General features: G+C 38.9%; 1 protein-coding gene across 1 annotated transcript; it reads left to right on the forward strand.

Annotated features, from left to right (window-relative positions):
• Window positions 1–3,740: 3,740 nt before the first annotated feature.
• Window positions 3,741–14,823, forward strand: LOC131724866 (zinc finger protein 239-like). Its single transcript, XM_059017843.1, has 3 exons — window positions 3,741–4,068; window positions 10,593–10,913; window positions 11,603–14,823. Exons 1-3 carry the CDS (start codon window positions 3,741–3,743, stop codon window positions 11,962–11,964), a joined length of 1,011 nt encoding a protein of 336 aa, XP_058873826.1. The 3' UTR covers window positions 11,965–14,823.
• Window positions 14,824–17,320: the final 2,497 nt, after the last annotated feature.

Here is a 17,320-nt window from a genome sequence, read left to right on the forward strand (position 1 = left end):
TGCACACTTCAGTTAAGTTTCTTGGCCAGAACTGAAGACTATCAATTAAAGTAGAAGGCAGATACTGAAATTGAAGAAGGGAACTATGAAAAACACCTAGGAGTTTATGTTGACTCAGAAATGTCTTCATCTAGACAATGTGGGGAATGCTATAAAAAAAGGCCAACAAGATGTTCGGATATATTGTGAGAAGTGTAGAATTTAAATCAAGGGAAGTAATGTTAAAACTTTACAATGCATTAGTAAGACCTCACCTACAATATTGTGTTCAGTTCTGGTCACCTCGTTACAAAAAGGATATTGCTGCTCTAGAAAGAGTGCAAAGAAGAGCAGCCAGAATTATCCCGGGTTTAAAAGGCATGTTGTATGCAGACAGGCTAAAAGAATTGAATCTATTCAGTCTTGAACAAAGAAGACTATGTGGTGATCTGATTCAAACATTCAAAATCCTAAAAGGTATAGACAATGTCGACCCAGGGGACTTTTTTGACCTGAATTTTATTCGGGTCTAAAATTCCAACTGCGAAAAAGTAAGCAGCAGGTTGAAGCGAGGTGGCTGTGCTGGATCGTTTTAGTACTGATTTAACTTGCAGGCAGGAATACTTTTCGTCTGGGCTGACTTTCCAGTTTGGTTTCTGAAAGCTGTTTATTTTACGTTCTGTTCAGCAGCCTCTGAAGTAGCCTTTTGTTTAATGTGTGATTCTGAAGCTAAATAGCGATCAATCCTATTTTCTCCAAAGACACATTAAGATATGCAAAACAATTATTTCAGGCTGCTTGTACAGATTCTTTGGGAAATATCTTGACACGATCATCAGCCGAAATATACTTTGCTTTTTTTGTCATCCATTTCTGGTATTTTACCTCCAATGCTGAAAACTATATTTTAGCAAACTAAATCAAAACAATGCAGCACCAACCTTGTCCTACCCCCTACTGCACAGTACGGCAAAGGAATAAAAAAGAGCTATCTACAGAAGGAAGATACATAGTTTGCGCCGCTTGCACTGTGCAGTAGTTCATTTAAACAAGGTTTCTTTTTTTCTCCTCTCTGTACTTGTTTGTACATGCATTGGCCCCTAAGAGGGGAATTTTGCGGTGACCCCTCAATTTCACGGTTTCCGCAAAATCTTGATTTAGGTAGACCCCTAGGTATAACGTATTATCTTCTCCATAAGTTTCTGCAACCCTGGGTCTACTGATGCTTTGAGATGTTTAATACATTGTAACAGGGGAGATCTGTGCTGACTGTCTGGTGCATGCATGGTTCTGCAGGAAGAGGGCAGCAACCTCGTAAGACCCACCTGTCAGTCATGGCGATGACACGGAGAGGTGGGGAAGAGGGTGTGTTGACTTTCCCTCTCTCTAATTGGTTGAGAGGCGGACCTTCGGGGATTGCTCTGCCCGTAAGTACTGCGCTTGGTTATGCATTCGGGTGGCCTAACGGGATACCCCGTGACGCTTCCATAAGACGCCGGTGTAAATAAAGACCAGGCAGGAACGCCAGCGGTTGAAGAGAGGACGAAACAGGCAAGCACGGCTGAGGAAGACAGCCCGTCTCAAACAAGAATTAAAATAAATTATTACGTACCCGAGGGGACGTGTGTAGATATACGGGGAAAACTGGCCACCCCAGTGTATAGAGAACAGCCAGGCATAGGACGGAGACCCGAACTGACCGGCATAGTGGCAGTGGGGCACTAAGCAGCACCTTTGTTTTATAGTTTTATTACTGTGTTTTGTTTCCCCTTTTCATTTCGCCTTTGGTTTTTATTATTATTATTGAGCACCTGTGATTGCTCCTGTGTATACCTGTGTTGGTAACCCTTTGGTCCTGATTACCATTACCGGTATACAGGCCACAGACAACAGCACCCTCTGCGGGCTAAAATAAATAAAAAATAAAATAAATAAATAAAACTAGGCACCTGTGCGGTGTTCTCAAATACCAGCTTCTGTCTCCCGTGTCAGTGAATACCCCCACCCTTCCACAAACATGTATTTGGGAAAGGTCAAAAAAGCACAGATGCCTAGCTGCAAAATCAGTGGAGAGAAATGCATCTAAAAATTGCGATCAGTCAAAAAGACCGCTCCGGTTTTTCTAGTGTTAAAGGGTATTAATGCCCCTCCCCTAGTCATTCTGCATTTGTAAAAGTGTCGTTACTGTAACAGTTCCGTCATTACCGAAAAAAAATAAGTTGTCACAGTAATGACAATTTTAAGCATTTTTATGAATTGGTAAAAATATGAAGCCTGCACATTCTGACCTTACCTAACTTTGAACATATAAATCACGGAATAATTCTAACCTATAATCATGTGTTTAGTAAAACATATAATCATAACAGAATAGGATATTACGGCAATGACGTAATAATAAACCCAATCAATGATTTTCAGACACTTGAAGTGTGGCCACGTTAGAAATGATACAATCTCTTTTCATGATCACTAATCAAAGAAATATTTTCACTAGAGGGCAATGCTGTTACGGTAATGACATTGAAAACTAATGGCTTTTTATTCAAAAATAGAAAACGTTTAAAAATAATAGTTCAACATTATACTAAGAAACGACATTGCTTTTTAAAAACATGTTTTAAAAGGATTCCATAAAATACATTTGTTTAAAGGTTAATATTGCATACAAATAATTATGCATATTTCTTAAATTTTGATGAAGAGAGAGAGAGAGAGAGAGAGAGAGAGAGGGAGAGAGAGAGAGAGAGAGAGAGTAATTAACTATATTTTATGGGGTTTTTTTTTACTGTGAAGGTTATGTATTTAATCATGTAAAGCATCCAGAGATGATAAAGAACAAACGTATCAACATTAAGATTAAATACACATACAAAACGCAAGAAAAAATACAAGGGTGGCAATTTCTGGGAAGGTGGCACATTTTGGCAATTATATCTGCCACAAATTACTGGCAGGGAGGCATATTGTGGCAGTACACCGGCGACAAAAATTGTCCCGTGAAACTAAAACAGTCCAATCCATTAATAAAACAAACAAAATACAATAACGCGCACATTCGCAGCACGAGCAAGAGCTTTTGGATTACAAAGATCATTGAGCACCCGCAGTACAAAGCAGAGAAGACGAAACTGGCGCCATTTCGAAACCGCAATAGGACATTACAAAGTAAAACACAACGCAGTCAGAGCCAACATGGAGAACACTGGTATCCAGTTTCATAACCGCCTCTTCTCATCGTGATGCAGACATGCTTCGACAGGGAGGTCAGCCAATCACTTTCACAAGCTGAGTTCAGAGACTTTCTGCAGCCAATAATATGCGAAGATTACAACCAGACACGCCCACTGCTGTTGACGCTTTTATTTCGTTCCAGGAAATTGAAGCGTTGGTTTGTTTATGCTGGAGAGATAGAGGTGGCTGCAGACAGTGCTGACAGCACAACAGTGTATTACCTGCTGTCTAAAGGATTTAGGTTGAGTACAACTGTTTCCTAATGAGTTATGTTTATTTTTGTTCGTTTATTACCTGTATTGAGTTCTGAAACAAAGAGTCCCTTTTTCTGTTTTATTTAAGAACTCAGACAGACTGGAGCGCAAAAGTTACTCCTTGGAAAAGTAAAACGAGTCTGCTGTTTGTTTTCCTTCATTATCGCTCCAGAAGTGCTGATTTTATATGAACGGGAATTCTTAAAACAAATAGTAAATTAAAAGTAAAGAGGATTCCGTTACGCGAGTCTCAAGCTAACACAGTCAGTGAAGATGGAGGTCAGCGTCTCCGTGTCGTTCTTTCAAGACGAGCTCGCCTCTACCATCGAGCACGCAGTGAAAGCGGCTGTAGACACCGTCTTGTGCCAAATCACAAAAGTTGTCGGCGGCAAATTCACTGAATTCCGAATGGAAATGGCTGGAAAGGAGAAAGAGAATGAAAGTCTGAAGCTGAGATTGGAAATATCAGAGAGCGAGTTGAAAGCAGTGCGGGAATGCATGAACGCTGCAGATGCAGACATTAAACAACCTCTCAGAAACATGAACCCCGACTGCAATGAACAAGACTTTCAAAGGAACGAGAACCAGGGATTATTTCAAGGTAAGGTTGATCTTTTTGGTCCGCCCAACTCTTTAAATAATTTTTTAGTCAATTTTATTGGTGATGTCTTGGTTAGAATTTCTCTTTTAAGACACTTTTTAAAGTGCCTTTATGGGTAATAACTCCACTCTATTGTCCTAATAGTATACCAGTCTAATTAATTCTCCGTACTATAAGAAAGTACGCGTTTATGTTTGTAAATCTCACCTAGACTAATTGGGTCAATTGCAACGAACTTGCAGCGTTAATACGGAGCTGCGTAGTAGCTAGTATGGTGCTATCTCGGGATCACCCCCAGCTGTGTACTAAGTGAGTACCAATTGCATCGAAAAAACAAGTTGGAGACTAGCTGATCACCAGCTTTAGTACGGTACTAAGGATCAAGCACTGTTGTTGTTGTTACCAAACAGGAACTGAAGGGGGCTCTGAATCATTCTTTCATTCATTCATTATCAGAACCGCTTCATCCTTTTACAGGGTGCCAGACCTGGTGCAAGGCGGGGTGGCTCTGAATCAGAACATTTGAAATATTTGTAACAGTAATGTATGTATTTTACGATATTATGAGCTAATAATCATTTTTACAATGTTACAAATAGGCCGACATTTATTCATAAATATTAATTCGTCTCTAACATATATTTATATGTGTGCACATAATCATTTTTTTATTTAATATATATATATATATATATATATGCATGGTAAAATACTCCATATCAGGGCACACGGACTGCCTGTAAAATACTCAACCAAGTGCAACGCCATGAAATAAACTAGCAAAGCTGGTTTAATTTTGAATTCTGTTTTTGATTACAACATTAGCTTTATACATGATACAGACAGCTGCAGCTCGTGCAGTGCGGCCCAGGCTGTTTTAAAGGGAGTAAAGGATAACTAACCGTGGTCAACACATTGGACCACAACGAGTACAAAACAGGGAAGGGGTGGTATTCCGAAGAAGTATCATAGATAATCACTTCTAGAAACACCCTGAGAAGAGTACTGGTTTATTTTATTTGTCAATGTGCCCCCAGGTCCTACTACGTAAAATAACACTTAACTCACATTCTACCCACTGTGTCCCTACTCCTCAATATCCCTGCTCGCCCCTAAGAACCACCAGTGTCGAGTCCCCTCAAATTAAAGGGAATGAAAAGACTTGCTGCCCCCCCCCCCCCCCCAAATAAATAAATAAATAAAATAAATAAATATGTCTCTCAAATGTGAAAGCTACTATCGCACACTACAGGCTCTACATGCATGACTGTAATGCTGCTGACATTTTCTTCATTATTAGGTGTTAACAGTATTGTAGTCGTAATGTAATTTTATTTTACTGTTACAATATCCGTACAGGCAGCAGATGCTTCAAATATAGTGACAACATATATATGTGTGTATTATATGCACACATTATTATTTAAGCAAAATTAAACTGCCAGTACATTCTGGGACTTTCACATGTCTTCCACTATTCCACTTAGTACGATACTAAAATTCTTAGTCCATAGCAAGAGTTAGACTAAGTTAGCCCTGTACTTACTATCCTCTAGAGGGCAGCAGCAGTTATTTTTGGGTTTATTGCAATTGAGACCTTTTTTAGTACGCAGCTGGGGACTAACTTAAGCCGCCAAGTTTGTTGCAATTGGTATTTAACTTGCGCACTAGTATAGTACGGAGCTGCGTACTAACCCCGGGATCATCCCCAGTTAGTACGCTGCTTTCAGTTCAGTGCAGTTGACCCATTTAAGATTTAAATGCGTATTCTACAAACTACAAGAAAGTACTTGTCTATATTGGTAAACCTTGCCCAGTCTAAATTAAGAGACTTGAATGGCTGTCATTCTGGTAAAGTGATATATTGTATTGAGTAAACTGTGGCTTGTAAATAACCGATGGTGGTGGAGACAACACACTGCAACAATACTCTTGTATTTTTAAACAAGGCAATACCTGTGTGTATTTGTCAAACACTGCACTTTGTGCCTTAAGGTGTGATACTTTTTTCACTAGATATCCTGTGCATTTATCATGTTTTAATATGCTGTACCATACCTCACTGCTTCAATGTGCAGCATTAAGTTTGCAATGCATTTCTCTATGGTAACGTTTATAAGAGCTGTATAACTGTTACTGTAATTGGGGTTCAGTAAATATTCATTCAGCAGGAGTGAGTAACACTGCAGATGAAACGCGATTCTATTTATTTTGCATGCATGTTTGTTTTAAATCCACGATAACAATAAGCTAATTTGATTGGCATACAATACGTGTAATACATAAAAAAATAAAATAAAATAAAAATGGATGGTTTTCCACTAGCAAGGTACCCGACCTGAGCCGAGCCGACCCGTACCGTGAAACTCCGAAGCAGGCTGTGGGTGGGGTTATTGCATTTCATCATCACACTCAAGCGTCATTCTAAGAAAAAGTGAGAAACAATGGCTGACTTGATGTAGACAAGAGGAAAGTGAAGGCTTGGGATGCAAGCACTGGAGTCAAGCATTCGAAACGAGAAAATGTATTCATAAACTGCAGATATAAATATTTAAAGCAGTCTGTACGTCTTCACTGTTGAAAGTTGTGTCTTCCCTTTTGACACATGTACATGCACAGTGCTTGCTTTCTACCTGTGTATGTTACTGTAAACTCCTGGTTGTGATCCTTGTATACACACAGCGCCTGCTAATTTATTTTTTAAACAAAGTGGGCTTGCGCACACTTAGATTTTATTTCTTGAAACTTTTCACACAATGCAGTCTACCCAAGTAGTCTTTTGAAAACGAATATTTTCTCCAAAACTAAACATGGCTAAAAAAAGAAATACTTCGAGTGCCGTTGAACATATTTTTTATTTCCTGCAAACTTTAGATGAAAGAGAGGTTTATCTGTTTTTCAGTCTTTTTTTCTGAGCTTTCTGATAACCCATTTTATGGACGCTGTAGAGGTGTGCGCTGTGACCTTTCAACTCTGGTTTCTTTGTTTATTTTTTTTAAAGGAGCCCTGCTGTAGAAGGCTACTCAAACAACCATTCACAAACGTCTCGTTCTTTATCATTGAAGACAAAATATATATACGGTTTCATTTTGAACACGGTAATAAAAACAATTCTTAAATCTAAAAACAATTGACAATTTGATGTTTTCGTTGTGTGTATGTATAACATTAAAACACTAAACATGTCCTTTAAAAAAACCTTAACATATTGTAGATTTAAAAACAACACATAATCCATAGCTCTTGCTGAATGTGGTAAAATCATCCAACCCACGCTGATTTCTTTTAAAATTTTTGTGCTTACCGGCACCTTTTTTAAACCACTTTAAACACTGCGTAATGCATCATACACTTTAGACTCGGCACGTTCGTTATGTGTGACGCCTCTCAGCTCGGCTTGCCTCTCTCTAGTGTAAAAACAACTCGAGCTATATTATTATTATTATTATTATTATTATTATTATTATTATTATTATTATTATTATTATTTATTTCTTAGCAGACACCCTTATCCAGGGCGACTTACAATTGTTACAAGATATCACATTATCTTTTACATACAATTACCCATTTATACAGTTGGGTTTTTACTGGAGCAATCTAGGTAAAGTACCTTGCTCAAGGGTACAGCAGCAGTGTCCCCCACCTGGGATTGAACCCACGGGATGCAGTTACGGGTGGTGGCATTAAGGAAGCTCACTGACGCTTCGCTTCCCCAAACTGAGCGGGGGGTGAGGAGGTGTCGATGTCAGAGTTTAAAAAAAAAAAAAAAAAAAAATTACTTAACCATTTTACTTAAGTAATATCCTTAAACACTGTTGTGCCGTTAAGCTAACATGTTCAACAACATTTAATAAAGGCACAGAGTGTTTGGGTTTTTGCTTTTGAATGCCCAGGGTATGGTGATAAGAGTATCGAAATAAAAAAAAGACTGCGTGATGATCTGTTAAAAATTGTAATAACCAGCAATCTGGACTCCTACTTAACTTTAACTTCCAGAAACTATTGTTGTGGTCTCTGACACTGCCATCCCAATTGTTTGAACTGTTGGAGGAGGGGGTTGAGCTAGACAGGGATCTGGATGTTGACCCCTAATGTTAAAATTTACGTGAACCCCTGACTATATTACAACTTAATTTCCACTCGACTGTATTGAGAAGTGGTCATACAAATTCCTGTACAATTTGTATAAAAAGGTAAAACATTTTAACATTGCACATGAAAATAAATCACATGATGAATGCATGATTAGTCAAATATTCATACATTTTTTTGTTTTATTTTAATAATTCTACCACGAAAAACAGTAAAATACAGTTCCTGGCATTTAGTCCTGGAGTCAATTCACCTTACCACCCTCTGTAAACAATTTAAAAACAACGACATAAGAACATAAGAAGAACATAAGAAAGTTTACAAACGAGAGGAGGCCATTCAGCCCATCTTGCTCGTTTGGTTGTTAGTAGCTTATTGATCCCAGAATCTCATCAAGCAGCTTCTTGAAGGATCCCAGGGTGTCAGCTTCAACAACATTACTGGGGAGTTGGTTCCAGACCCTCACAATTCTCTGTGTAAAAAAGTGCCTCCTATTTTCTGTTCTGAATGCCCCTTTATCTAATCTCCATTTATGACCCCTGGTCCTTTTTTTCTTTTTTCAAGTCAAAGAAGTCCCCTGGATTGACATTGTCTATACCTTTTAGGATTTTGAATGTTTGAATCAGATCGCCGCGTAGTCTTCTTTGTTCAAGACTGAATAGATTCAATTCTTTTAGCCTGTCTGCATACGACATGCCTTTTAAACCCGGGATCATTCTGGTTGCTCTTCTTTGCACTCTTTCGAGAGCAGCAATATCCTTTTTGTAACGAGGTGACCAGAACTGAACACAATATTCTAGGTGAGGTCTTACTAATGCATTGTAGAGTTTTAACATTACTTCTCTTGATTTAAATTCAACACTTCTCACAATATATCCAAGCATCTTGTTAGCCTTTTTTATAGCTTCCCCACATTGTCTAGATGAAGACATTTCTGAGTCAACATAAACTCCTAGGTCTTTTTCATAGTTCCCTTCTTCAATTTCACTATCTCCCATATGATATTTATAATGCACATTTTTATTGCCCGCATGCAATACTTTACACTTTTCTCTATTAAATTTCATTTGCCATGTGTCTGCCCAATTTTGAATGCGGTCTAGATCATTTTGAATGACCTTTGCTGCTTCAACAGTGTCTGCCACTCCTCCTATTTTTGTGTCGTACAGGGTATATACAGAATATTTTTGTAAATGAAAAGTATAAAGGTTGAAAAGACAATGCTTTTAAAATTCCAGTCTAACACACAGAGATAATTTAGAGGGGTTTACTTTGATACAATTCCTGATCAAGGCAAATAACACAGGAGGTTGACAGGAGTTGTACGTTTTATGGTCTGCGCTATTTTCGTCTGTTTTATTTTTTTTTAACTTTTGTTAGATTTGTGGCAATAACTCTAACTGTAAGGGTTACAGTTACATGTCATACAGGAAATGGATGTGCACACACTAGACTTCCATAAAAAAGTGAAGTAGTCTGAAACTCACCCTGTTCTATACAGAGTGGACAAAAACCACAGAAAAAGAGAGATGTGGTTTGTTAAAATATTTTAGCATGGCCAGCTCAGATCTGACAGTGTGCAATGAAACTTCAACATGTAGGGAACACGGACATCCTTTTTTTTTAACAAATTGGGTAATAGAGGAATTATAGTAATATATCCAGAAGGGACCAAAAGCAAACAAACAAATGATTAATTGAAAACGTGCAAAAAGAAAACAAATGATTCATCCCGGAGACCCTGATCACGTGGCACACGATGGCGCTGTTCACTGTGTTCACTGTGGCTTGAATGACCAGCATGGTGGCGACCATGGCAGCATAACCCTAACAGCTCTTGTCTTGAGCATCTGATCCACAAACACGAAAAACAAATATATATTTATCAGAAAATAGGCCCTTGTGCCTTCGATGTCGCCATTTCTCTTATTTTGTAAAGATTTTGTGTTAACGTTTGTTTACTGCACCAAAGGTGTAGGTCTGCCTTACAGCGCTGCAGTAACAAAACACTCGCATTCACAGCTATCTCCTTACATGGTCCTTTACCGGAAATACACAAGTAGGACCTTATTTAACATTGGGTGGATGCTAAAGAGTTAACAACACAAAAATATAAAACATGTGGGTGGGGTGAAATGTATTTTTTTTTTATTTTCTTGTATTTTTTTTTTTTTTTATAAATGTATTTCAGCTTCAATGTGAGGCATTGATCACCCCTCTACCTTGGATCCAACCTCATTCCCAGATCAGGGTAAAGTAACTTGACCCACTAGTTCAAAAATAAATAAATACATTAAAAAAATCACCTCAAATTGTTCCACCTGAATGACCCAATTACATCTCTCAGTATAATACTGACAAGGGCTGGCTTTGTAGAGGAACCTGGCTGGTAAGTGAGTTATAATTTTGTACAATTTTCTTTCACACAGATCCCACAGAGAGCCATGCTGTGCCTAAATCTGAAGCACAGGAGGGTCCAAGGATAGAAGCAGTTTACCCACAAGAGGAGTCCTTTGATCGGGAGTGGTGTGCAAGTCTAAAGCAGATTACAGAGCTGACATTTGTTAAAGATGAAGAGGTCCCTCGACTGGAATGTGTTCCTATTAAAGAGGAATTCTTAGAACAGGATTGTGTCCCCATCTCAGAGGAAGTTCCTACTGAAAACAATGTCTGTACACTTGAGGAGAACAAGAAGCTGGGATCCAGCCTGGGTGATGATTGTCCACCTGAATGTGAACTGGGATTTAGAGGTAATCGCGCTGACTATTCATGTTCCAGAAATGAGTTACTAAATGTGTGCTGAAGATCAACATTTTTGGTAATTCCAGCTCAATTTATCCTAACCACTATGTCAACGGCCTGCAAGTTGCAACATAACTGTCCTTGCTGCTGTGACATCTGCTAGCTGTGCACCCACTGTTATCCCTGCTTTGAATTCTATTAAATTTTTGCATGTCCCTGTTTCTGGTAGACTGTGTGCAGTTGTGCTGCTCCCACAGCTTTATAGTGTTGCTGGGATCACATGTCTCATCAATGGGTGATGCCAAATCCAGTCGGGTTGTAAGTGTCACCAGAAGAAACATTTCAATACAGCACTTGCATGTAAACCTTATACTTTCATTCCTCAAAGCGATATTAAGTGGGGTGGAAATCAGTGACTGGTACATGTGAGTGATATTAACCGGACTGTGTTAATAATCAAAGGGATATTCTCAAGCATTTCTCCTTATTCACACCCATCATATTCTTCATGGCAAATTTAAATGTGGTAATAATAAAAGGAGGCTGGTATTAACAGGAGTGATATTGAATGGGTTTGACTGTATTCTCATCAGAGTTCACTCTATTGTGTTCATGGTTATGAGGGGAAGCCTTGCAGAAGAGCTAATGTGTAAGAATGCTCTACAATAACCTTTGTCTCCTCTCTTTTTTTCTCTAGCTGCTAAAGTGAATCTCTCAGGAAGGACTCTGTTTCTCTGTGCTGATTGTGGGAAGAGCTTCAGTCGTTTCTCACAGCTTAAAATCCACCAGCGCGTTCACACAGGAGATAAACCTTATCACTGCAATGAGTGTGGGAGGAGTTTCACACAGTTACAAAATCTTAAAAGACACCAGCGTCTTCATACAGGAGAGAAGCCTTATCACTGCACTGAGTGTGGGAAGAGATTCACACAGTTAGGACATCTTCAGTCACACCAGCGCATTCACACAAGAGAGAAACCTTATCACTGTGCTAAATGTGGGAAGAGTTTTGCATATTTAATTTCCTTGAAAAACCACCAGCGGACTCACAAAAAATAAATCTAATCAATGCAGTGAATGTCTGAAGAGTTTCAGTCACTTATCAAACCTTAAAAGACACCATGAAATTCACAGAATAGTGAAGCCCTATCCCTGCACTGAATGTAGGAAGATGTTCGGTCAGTTACAGGGTCTTGAAGGACACGAGAAAATTCACAGAATTTCAGCCACTTGAGGACAACTAAACACCAGGAGTACAGTTCACTAAAATACAAAAATATTTACTGAAAACAAAATGATAAACTTGCTTGATAAATAGTGTTATGTGACATTAGTAAGCTATGAAATCTATGAGTCCCTTAGTTTGAACATGTCGCGATTATTATATGTAACTCCCCACTAGTGACCAAGTCTAGCTCTTTCAAGTCAGTGCTAAGTTTTGGTCAGTTCTTAACTTCACACCTCAAACAATACTTTTGTTGTCCAGCTCCAGGAACCTACTACACTACGAAACCCTCTCTATACTGTTTGGGATTAACATCCCCTAAACTAACGTACTACTGTTGCTCCCGAAGTCCCGGCCTCCCAGCAACTCCGGGTCACTGTGACGGTCTTGGCTGGGCCAAGCCTTCACAGGCACCATCTTGCAGTTGAAGGGTTCCGTATTAATTAATCCTGTGGAGCGCACGCTGTCCTTGATATCAACAAAGCACCCCTCTGTGTAGCATGGCGGTGCATTCGCCTCGAGCTGTGGTGCAGATGCCTGTGCACAGCCTCCCCGGGCACGCCCCCCAGCCAATCAGCACCTCTTGATTAGCTCAGCACCGGGCAAGCCTACCTGCTCAACTGGTTGCCTAGCAACACATCTTCTCTTCTGCGTCCCAGCTGCACACATCCACGCAAGAAATAGCGACAGGACTCTCCCTGTCACAGCTCCCTTTTGGAATTTTTATTCAAATAATTAATTTTGTTTTAAGTATTTTATTTTAGATAACATCTAGAGGACACCATCTTAAACTGTAGTGGACAACTCATTGGACACATCATCCACATATTCTGCTTTACAAAATAGTTGAAATAATTACTCCAGAAATAGTCCCTTCACATGTTGTGTTTCCCTTGCATGAAGTGAATCCAAAATAAACAGAAAAAAACTTCTTGAAAGACCTTGTGCACATGATATACCCTCCTTTTTAAACACAGGAAAGTCTGTGTTGCACTGTAGTTGTTCTCAGGATGTGTTGCCTGATCCTTTTCATGCATTTGTATTAAAGTGCTGCAAGAGAAACTCTAAATAACCAGATTAATAAATATAACAAGGAGCTGAATTTAGTGTGCTGGAGGTGTTGTTGAGATAGATTATATATATATATATATATATATATATATATATATATATATATGGGGTTTTTTACATACTCTATCCTGATTGGTCAAAACAGGTCACATGGGGGAGTAAATATTACAGCGTATTCCCTTGGATTGAAACTTTCTTTCACTAACGGGCGAATCACTTGTAGATATTCATACGCACCAGAATTTTGGAAAAAAAACGGTAGCCATATTTAAATTTATTTACATGACTAAGCACATTTAATGTATAATTTTGAAAAAAACAGTAGCCATATTTAAATTTGCAATAAAGATGACTGATGAGGTTTGTCAAATTTGATCTTTTGGGAAACCAAACTCGATGAGATTTTGGGTGAGTCTGAATCAGACAGCAACACTTATTCAAGTGGCGAAAAAAAAAGTAATGCTGCTAGGCATTGAACTTACCGAAGCACAGCTTCTGGACATAGAAAAAGAAAAGGAAACACTGAAGTCCACTGCCTGGGCATCGGGTGTCCTTTTTATGCCACTGTCTGAGTATTTCAAAATGCAAACATCTTTGTTACCACTGGAAACGGTACTGCAAATCTAACATGGATACCTCCTGTCACTACTCCCGGACCACAAAAGGACGATTTAAAAAAAAAAAAATAATAATTGTTTTTGTCTTGGAAAAGTCTGCTGTACAATATTAAATGCAGCCTGCAAACCCCCCTGTACTGCCTGTGCTGAGAATCCTGCCGTATACAAAAGATATACATGTACATTAGTATTACCCATGTCAGATCTCAGGTCATTTACATAGAGGATAAAAAGGATTGGTCCAAGGAATGAACCCCTGAGGTACACCCCCCCCCCCCCGACATAGAGGCTGAAGTGTGGAAATAATCTCATCAGATCGTATTGCTTGTGTTCGATTGCTTAGCTAATCCTTGAACCAATCCACAGCCCTCTCACTAAATCCTAAACCTGATGTTTTACACAGAATTGTATGATGAACAGAATCAAAGTAATCCAGCAACAAAACACCTATGAATTTACCAGTATCCAGAGCATGTGATATATCATTAAACACCTTGAGAACTCCAGTTTGTGTGCTGTGTTTTGAATGAAATCCAGGCTGGTGAGCTGCTATGATATTATTCTGTTTTAAGAATCTTTAGCTGTTGTTTACTAAACTCTCAAATACTTTTGCAAAAACTGGAAGTACAAATATTGGTCTGTAACTGTTGAAGTTTGAATGGTCACCGTTCAAATAGGGACAACATGTGCAGATTTCTAAATTGATGGGATTGTATTTGAAATAAGAGATTATATAGATCGGCTCATGGTTGTGCAATAATCCATGTTGCTACCTTTAAAAATATGGCTCCAGTCCATCTGGGTCAGCTGATTTTTTTCTGATATAGGCACAGTAATAGTTTAAGTACCTTGTATGCTTTAATAGTATGAAAATAAAATGCTGTAAGCTTTTGCTGTCTTTGTTCAGCTAAATTAGAATCAATGTCTGATTGATCCTTGGTTTTAACAGAACCGGACGACATCTGTATAATAGATCCATCAAATGCCAAACCAGCCCTAATAAAATGTTTGTTAAAACAATCAGCAATGTGTTGTCTCTTGGCATAAGTGCACTCATTAAAAGTCACCTATTGGGGCAAAGCTGATGAGACATCTGTACCTTGAATGCATTTCAGAAGTTTCTAAAACGTATGTGGGTCGTTCACATGATTAGTAGTAATTCAGGTAATAATTAGGTTTTGTTTTTGTATTAAATGTGTACATTTATTCCTAAAAGCACAACATTGTTGCCTGTCATGCTCTGTCTTTGTTTATTTCAGTAGTAAACCAGGGACAGCCAACAAAAAAGTTCCAAGCAAAGTGGATATCTAGAACTGCTGAAATTACAGGCTAGTCTATACGAGCCAAGGAAGACAGAAAACGTTGCTTGTTGAAATTCTTGAACATTCTGTTATAGATACATTTAGATTTAAGTTTAGAAATACGAGCATCTCGAATACATCATATTATGATCGCTAAAAGCATTACAAATGTACCAGCCCAGTTGTACTTATGAGCAGTATTTGTAAAACACAAATTAATTACAGAAGACTTAACTGGGACGAGTTGGAATGTCTATCAGCTGGGTTAGACCCAAAGCCAGGCTTAAGTGTTTTAAAGCATTAGATGTAGCAGAAAGCCAGTCATAATTAAAATCACCCATGAGTACCAGTTCACTGGTGCCTAAAAAAGTTGAGAGTCTTGAGATAATGTCAACCTACTATAACAACCTAGTAGAAGCAAAGTCTGTGTGTGTGGCAAGTATAAGTGCAAACCAATGCTTCCATAGCCCTTTACAACAGTCTATTAGCTTAAACTCAACTTGGAAACATAAATTGCTACTCCCCCACCCTTGGATGCCTTGTTAGCTCGAAAGAGCTTATCATTTTGAACTGTCACAAACAGGGATAGATTTCTTAACCAAGTTACTGTCAATACTGCAAAATTAAGATTAAGATGCTTCAGCCATGATTTAAACAAATCTAATTTGGGTAATAAACGTTAATTGTTAACATAGACAAGCCCGAAGCCACGTCACTCAGATGGTAAAAATAAACAACCAGGATCAGATGGAGGCCTAGCAAATTTAAATGGGGTAATAATAAAAGGAGGTTGGTATTAACAGGAGTGATATTGAATGGGTTTAACTGTTTTCTTATCAGAGTTCATTCTATTGTGTTCATGGTTATGAGGGGAAGCCCTGCAGAAGAGCCAAAGTGTTAGCATGCTGTACAATAACCTTTGTCTCTTCTCTTTTTTTTCTCTAGCTGCTAAAGAGAATCTCTCAGGAAGGACTCTATTTCTCTGTGCTGATTGTGGGAAGAGCTTCAGTCGTTTCTCACAGCTTAAAATCCACCAGCGTGTTCACACAGGAGATAAACCTTATCACTGCAATGAGTGTGGGAAGGAGTTTCACTCAGTTACAAAATCTAAAAAGACACCAGCGTCTTCACTCAGGAGAGAAGCCTTATCACTGCACTGAGTGTGGGAAGAGATTCACACAATTAGGACATCTTCAGTCACACCAGCGCATTCACACAGGAGAGAAACATGACAAATGTAGGACTTACATTGAAGACAGTCCCAGGCAATTCCTCCTTCCTCCTTCCAGACATCCAGACTATGTGGCGCAGGTAAGAAATCAAATATCCAGAGAGCACAGAATCACTATTTTTATCCTTGTGTGTGTCACTGAGATATATTCAAGTCCTAGTTTACACTTATAATTAGGGCTTGTTGAAGGATTATTTTTAAAAGGGTGTGCTCATGTCATGTGACATTATCAGCGATGGTAACGCACAGAGGACACATACAGCAAGCTGTACAAAAACTACAAATACAAGGTGCCACACAGGGCGAGCGCTAGCCTTACTGAACAAGGCGTCCTGCTCCAGGAACCGGCTACACTACATAACCCTCGCTATACATCACATGGGATCACTATCCCCTAAACTAACCTACTGATGAGCCGGTATTCACTCCTGCTGCTTAAAACAAACTTGGATTAGACACATTTCCTAATGGTATGAACTTTCTACACGGTCCCTGTGGCAGGATAGCATCAGGAACGAGACTTGGAGACAAGAAAAGCTAAAGTTGAAGCGCTGTTGTGTACGTTTATTAAAGAAACACAAATAAAACTGGAACAAACAAACTGGGCACGAGGGCCAAAATAAAAGATTTAAACAAAACAATACTGACCACAAACACTAATGTCAGGATGGGCATTCGCCTTCCCTGACCAACACGCAATACAACACGTACCTTCTCCCAGACGAAGGATTTCTCCTGAAATAAATGCTGCCACTTCCCAGTTTAGCACTCAATTACCTAACTGGGGAAAGGCCATGTCTGTGATTGCTGGCAGCGACAGATTTAACCCCATCCCTGCCAACCTTACATTCTCACACACATTATTTAACAAATATATTAAATGATTACTTTTCACAAGTTTTTACAAAGGAGGATACGGACAACATGCCCCGCATGTCGACCTGTTCCTATCCAGTTTTAAATAACTTTA

This window comes from Acipenser ruthenus, chromosome 57, assembly GCF_902713425.1.
Source record: "Acipenser ruthenus chromosome 57, fAciRut3.2 maternal haplotype, whole genome shotgun sequence".
NCBI lineage: Eukaryota > Metazoa > Chordata > Actinopteri > Acipenseriformes > Acipenseridae > Acipenser > Acipenser ruthenus.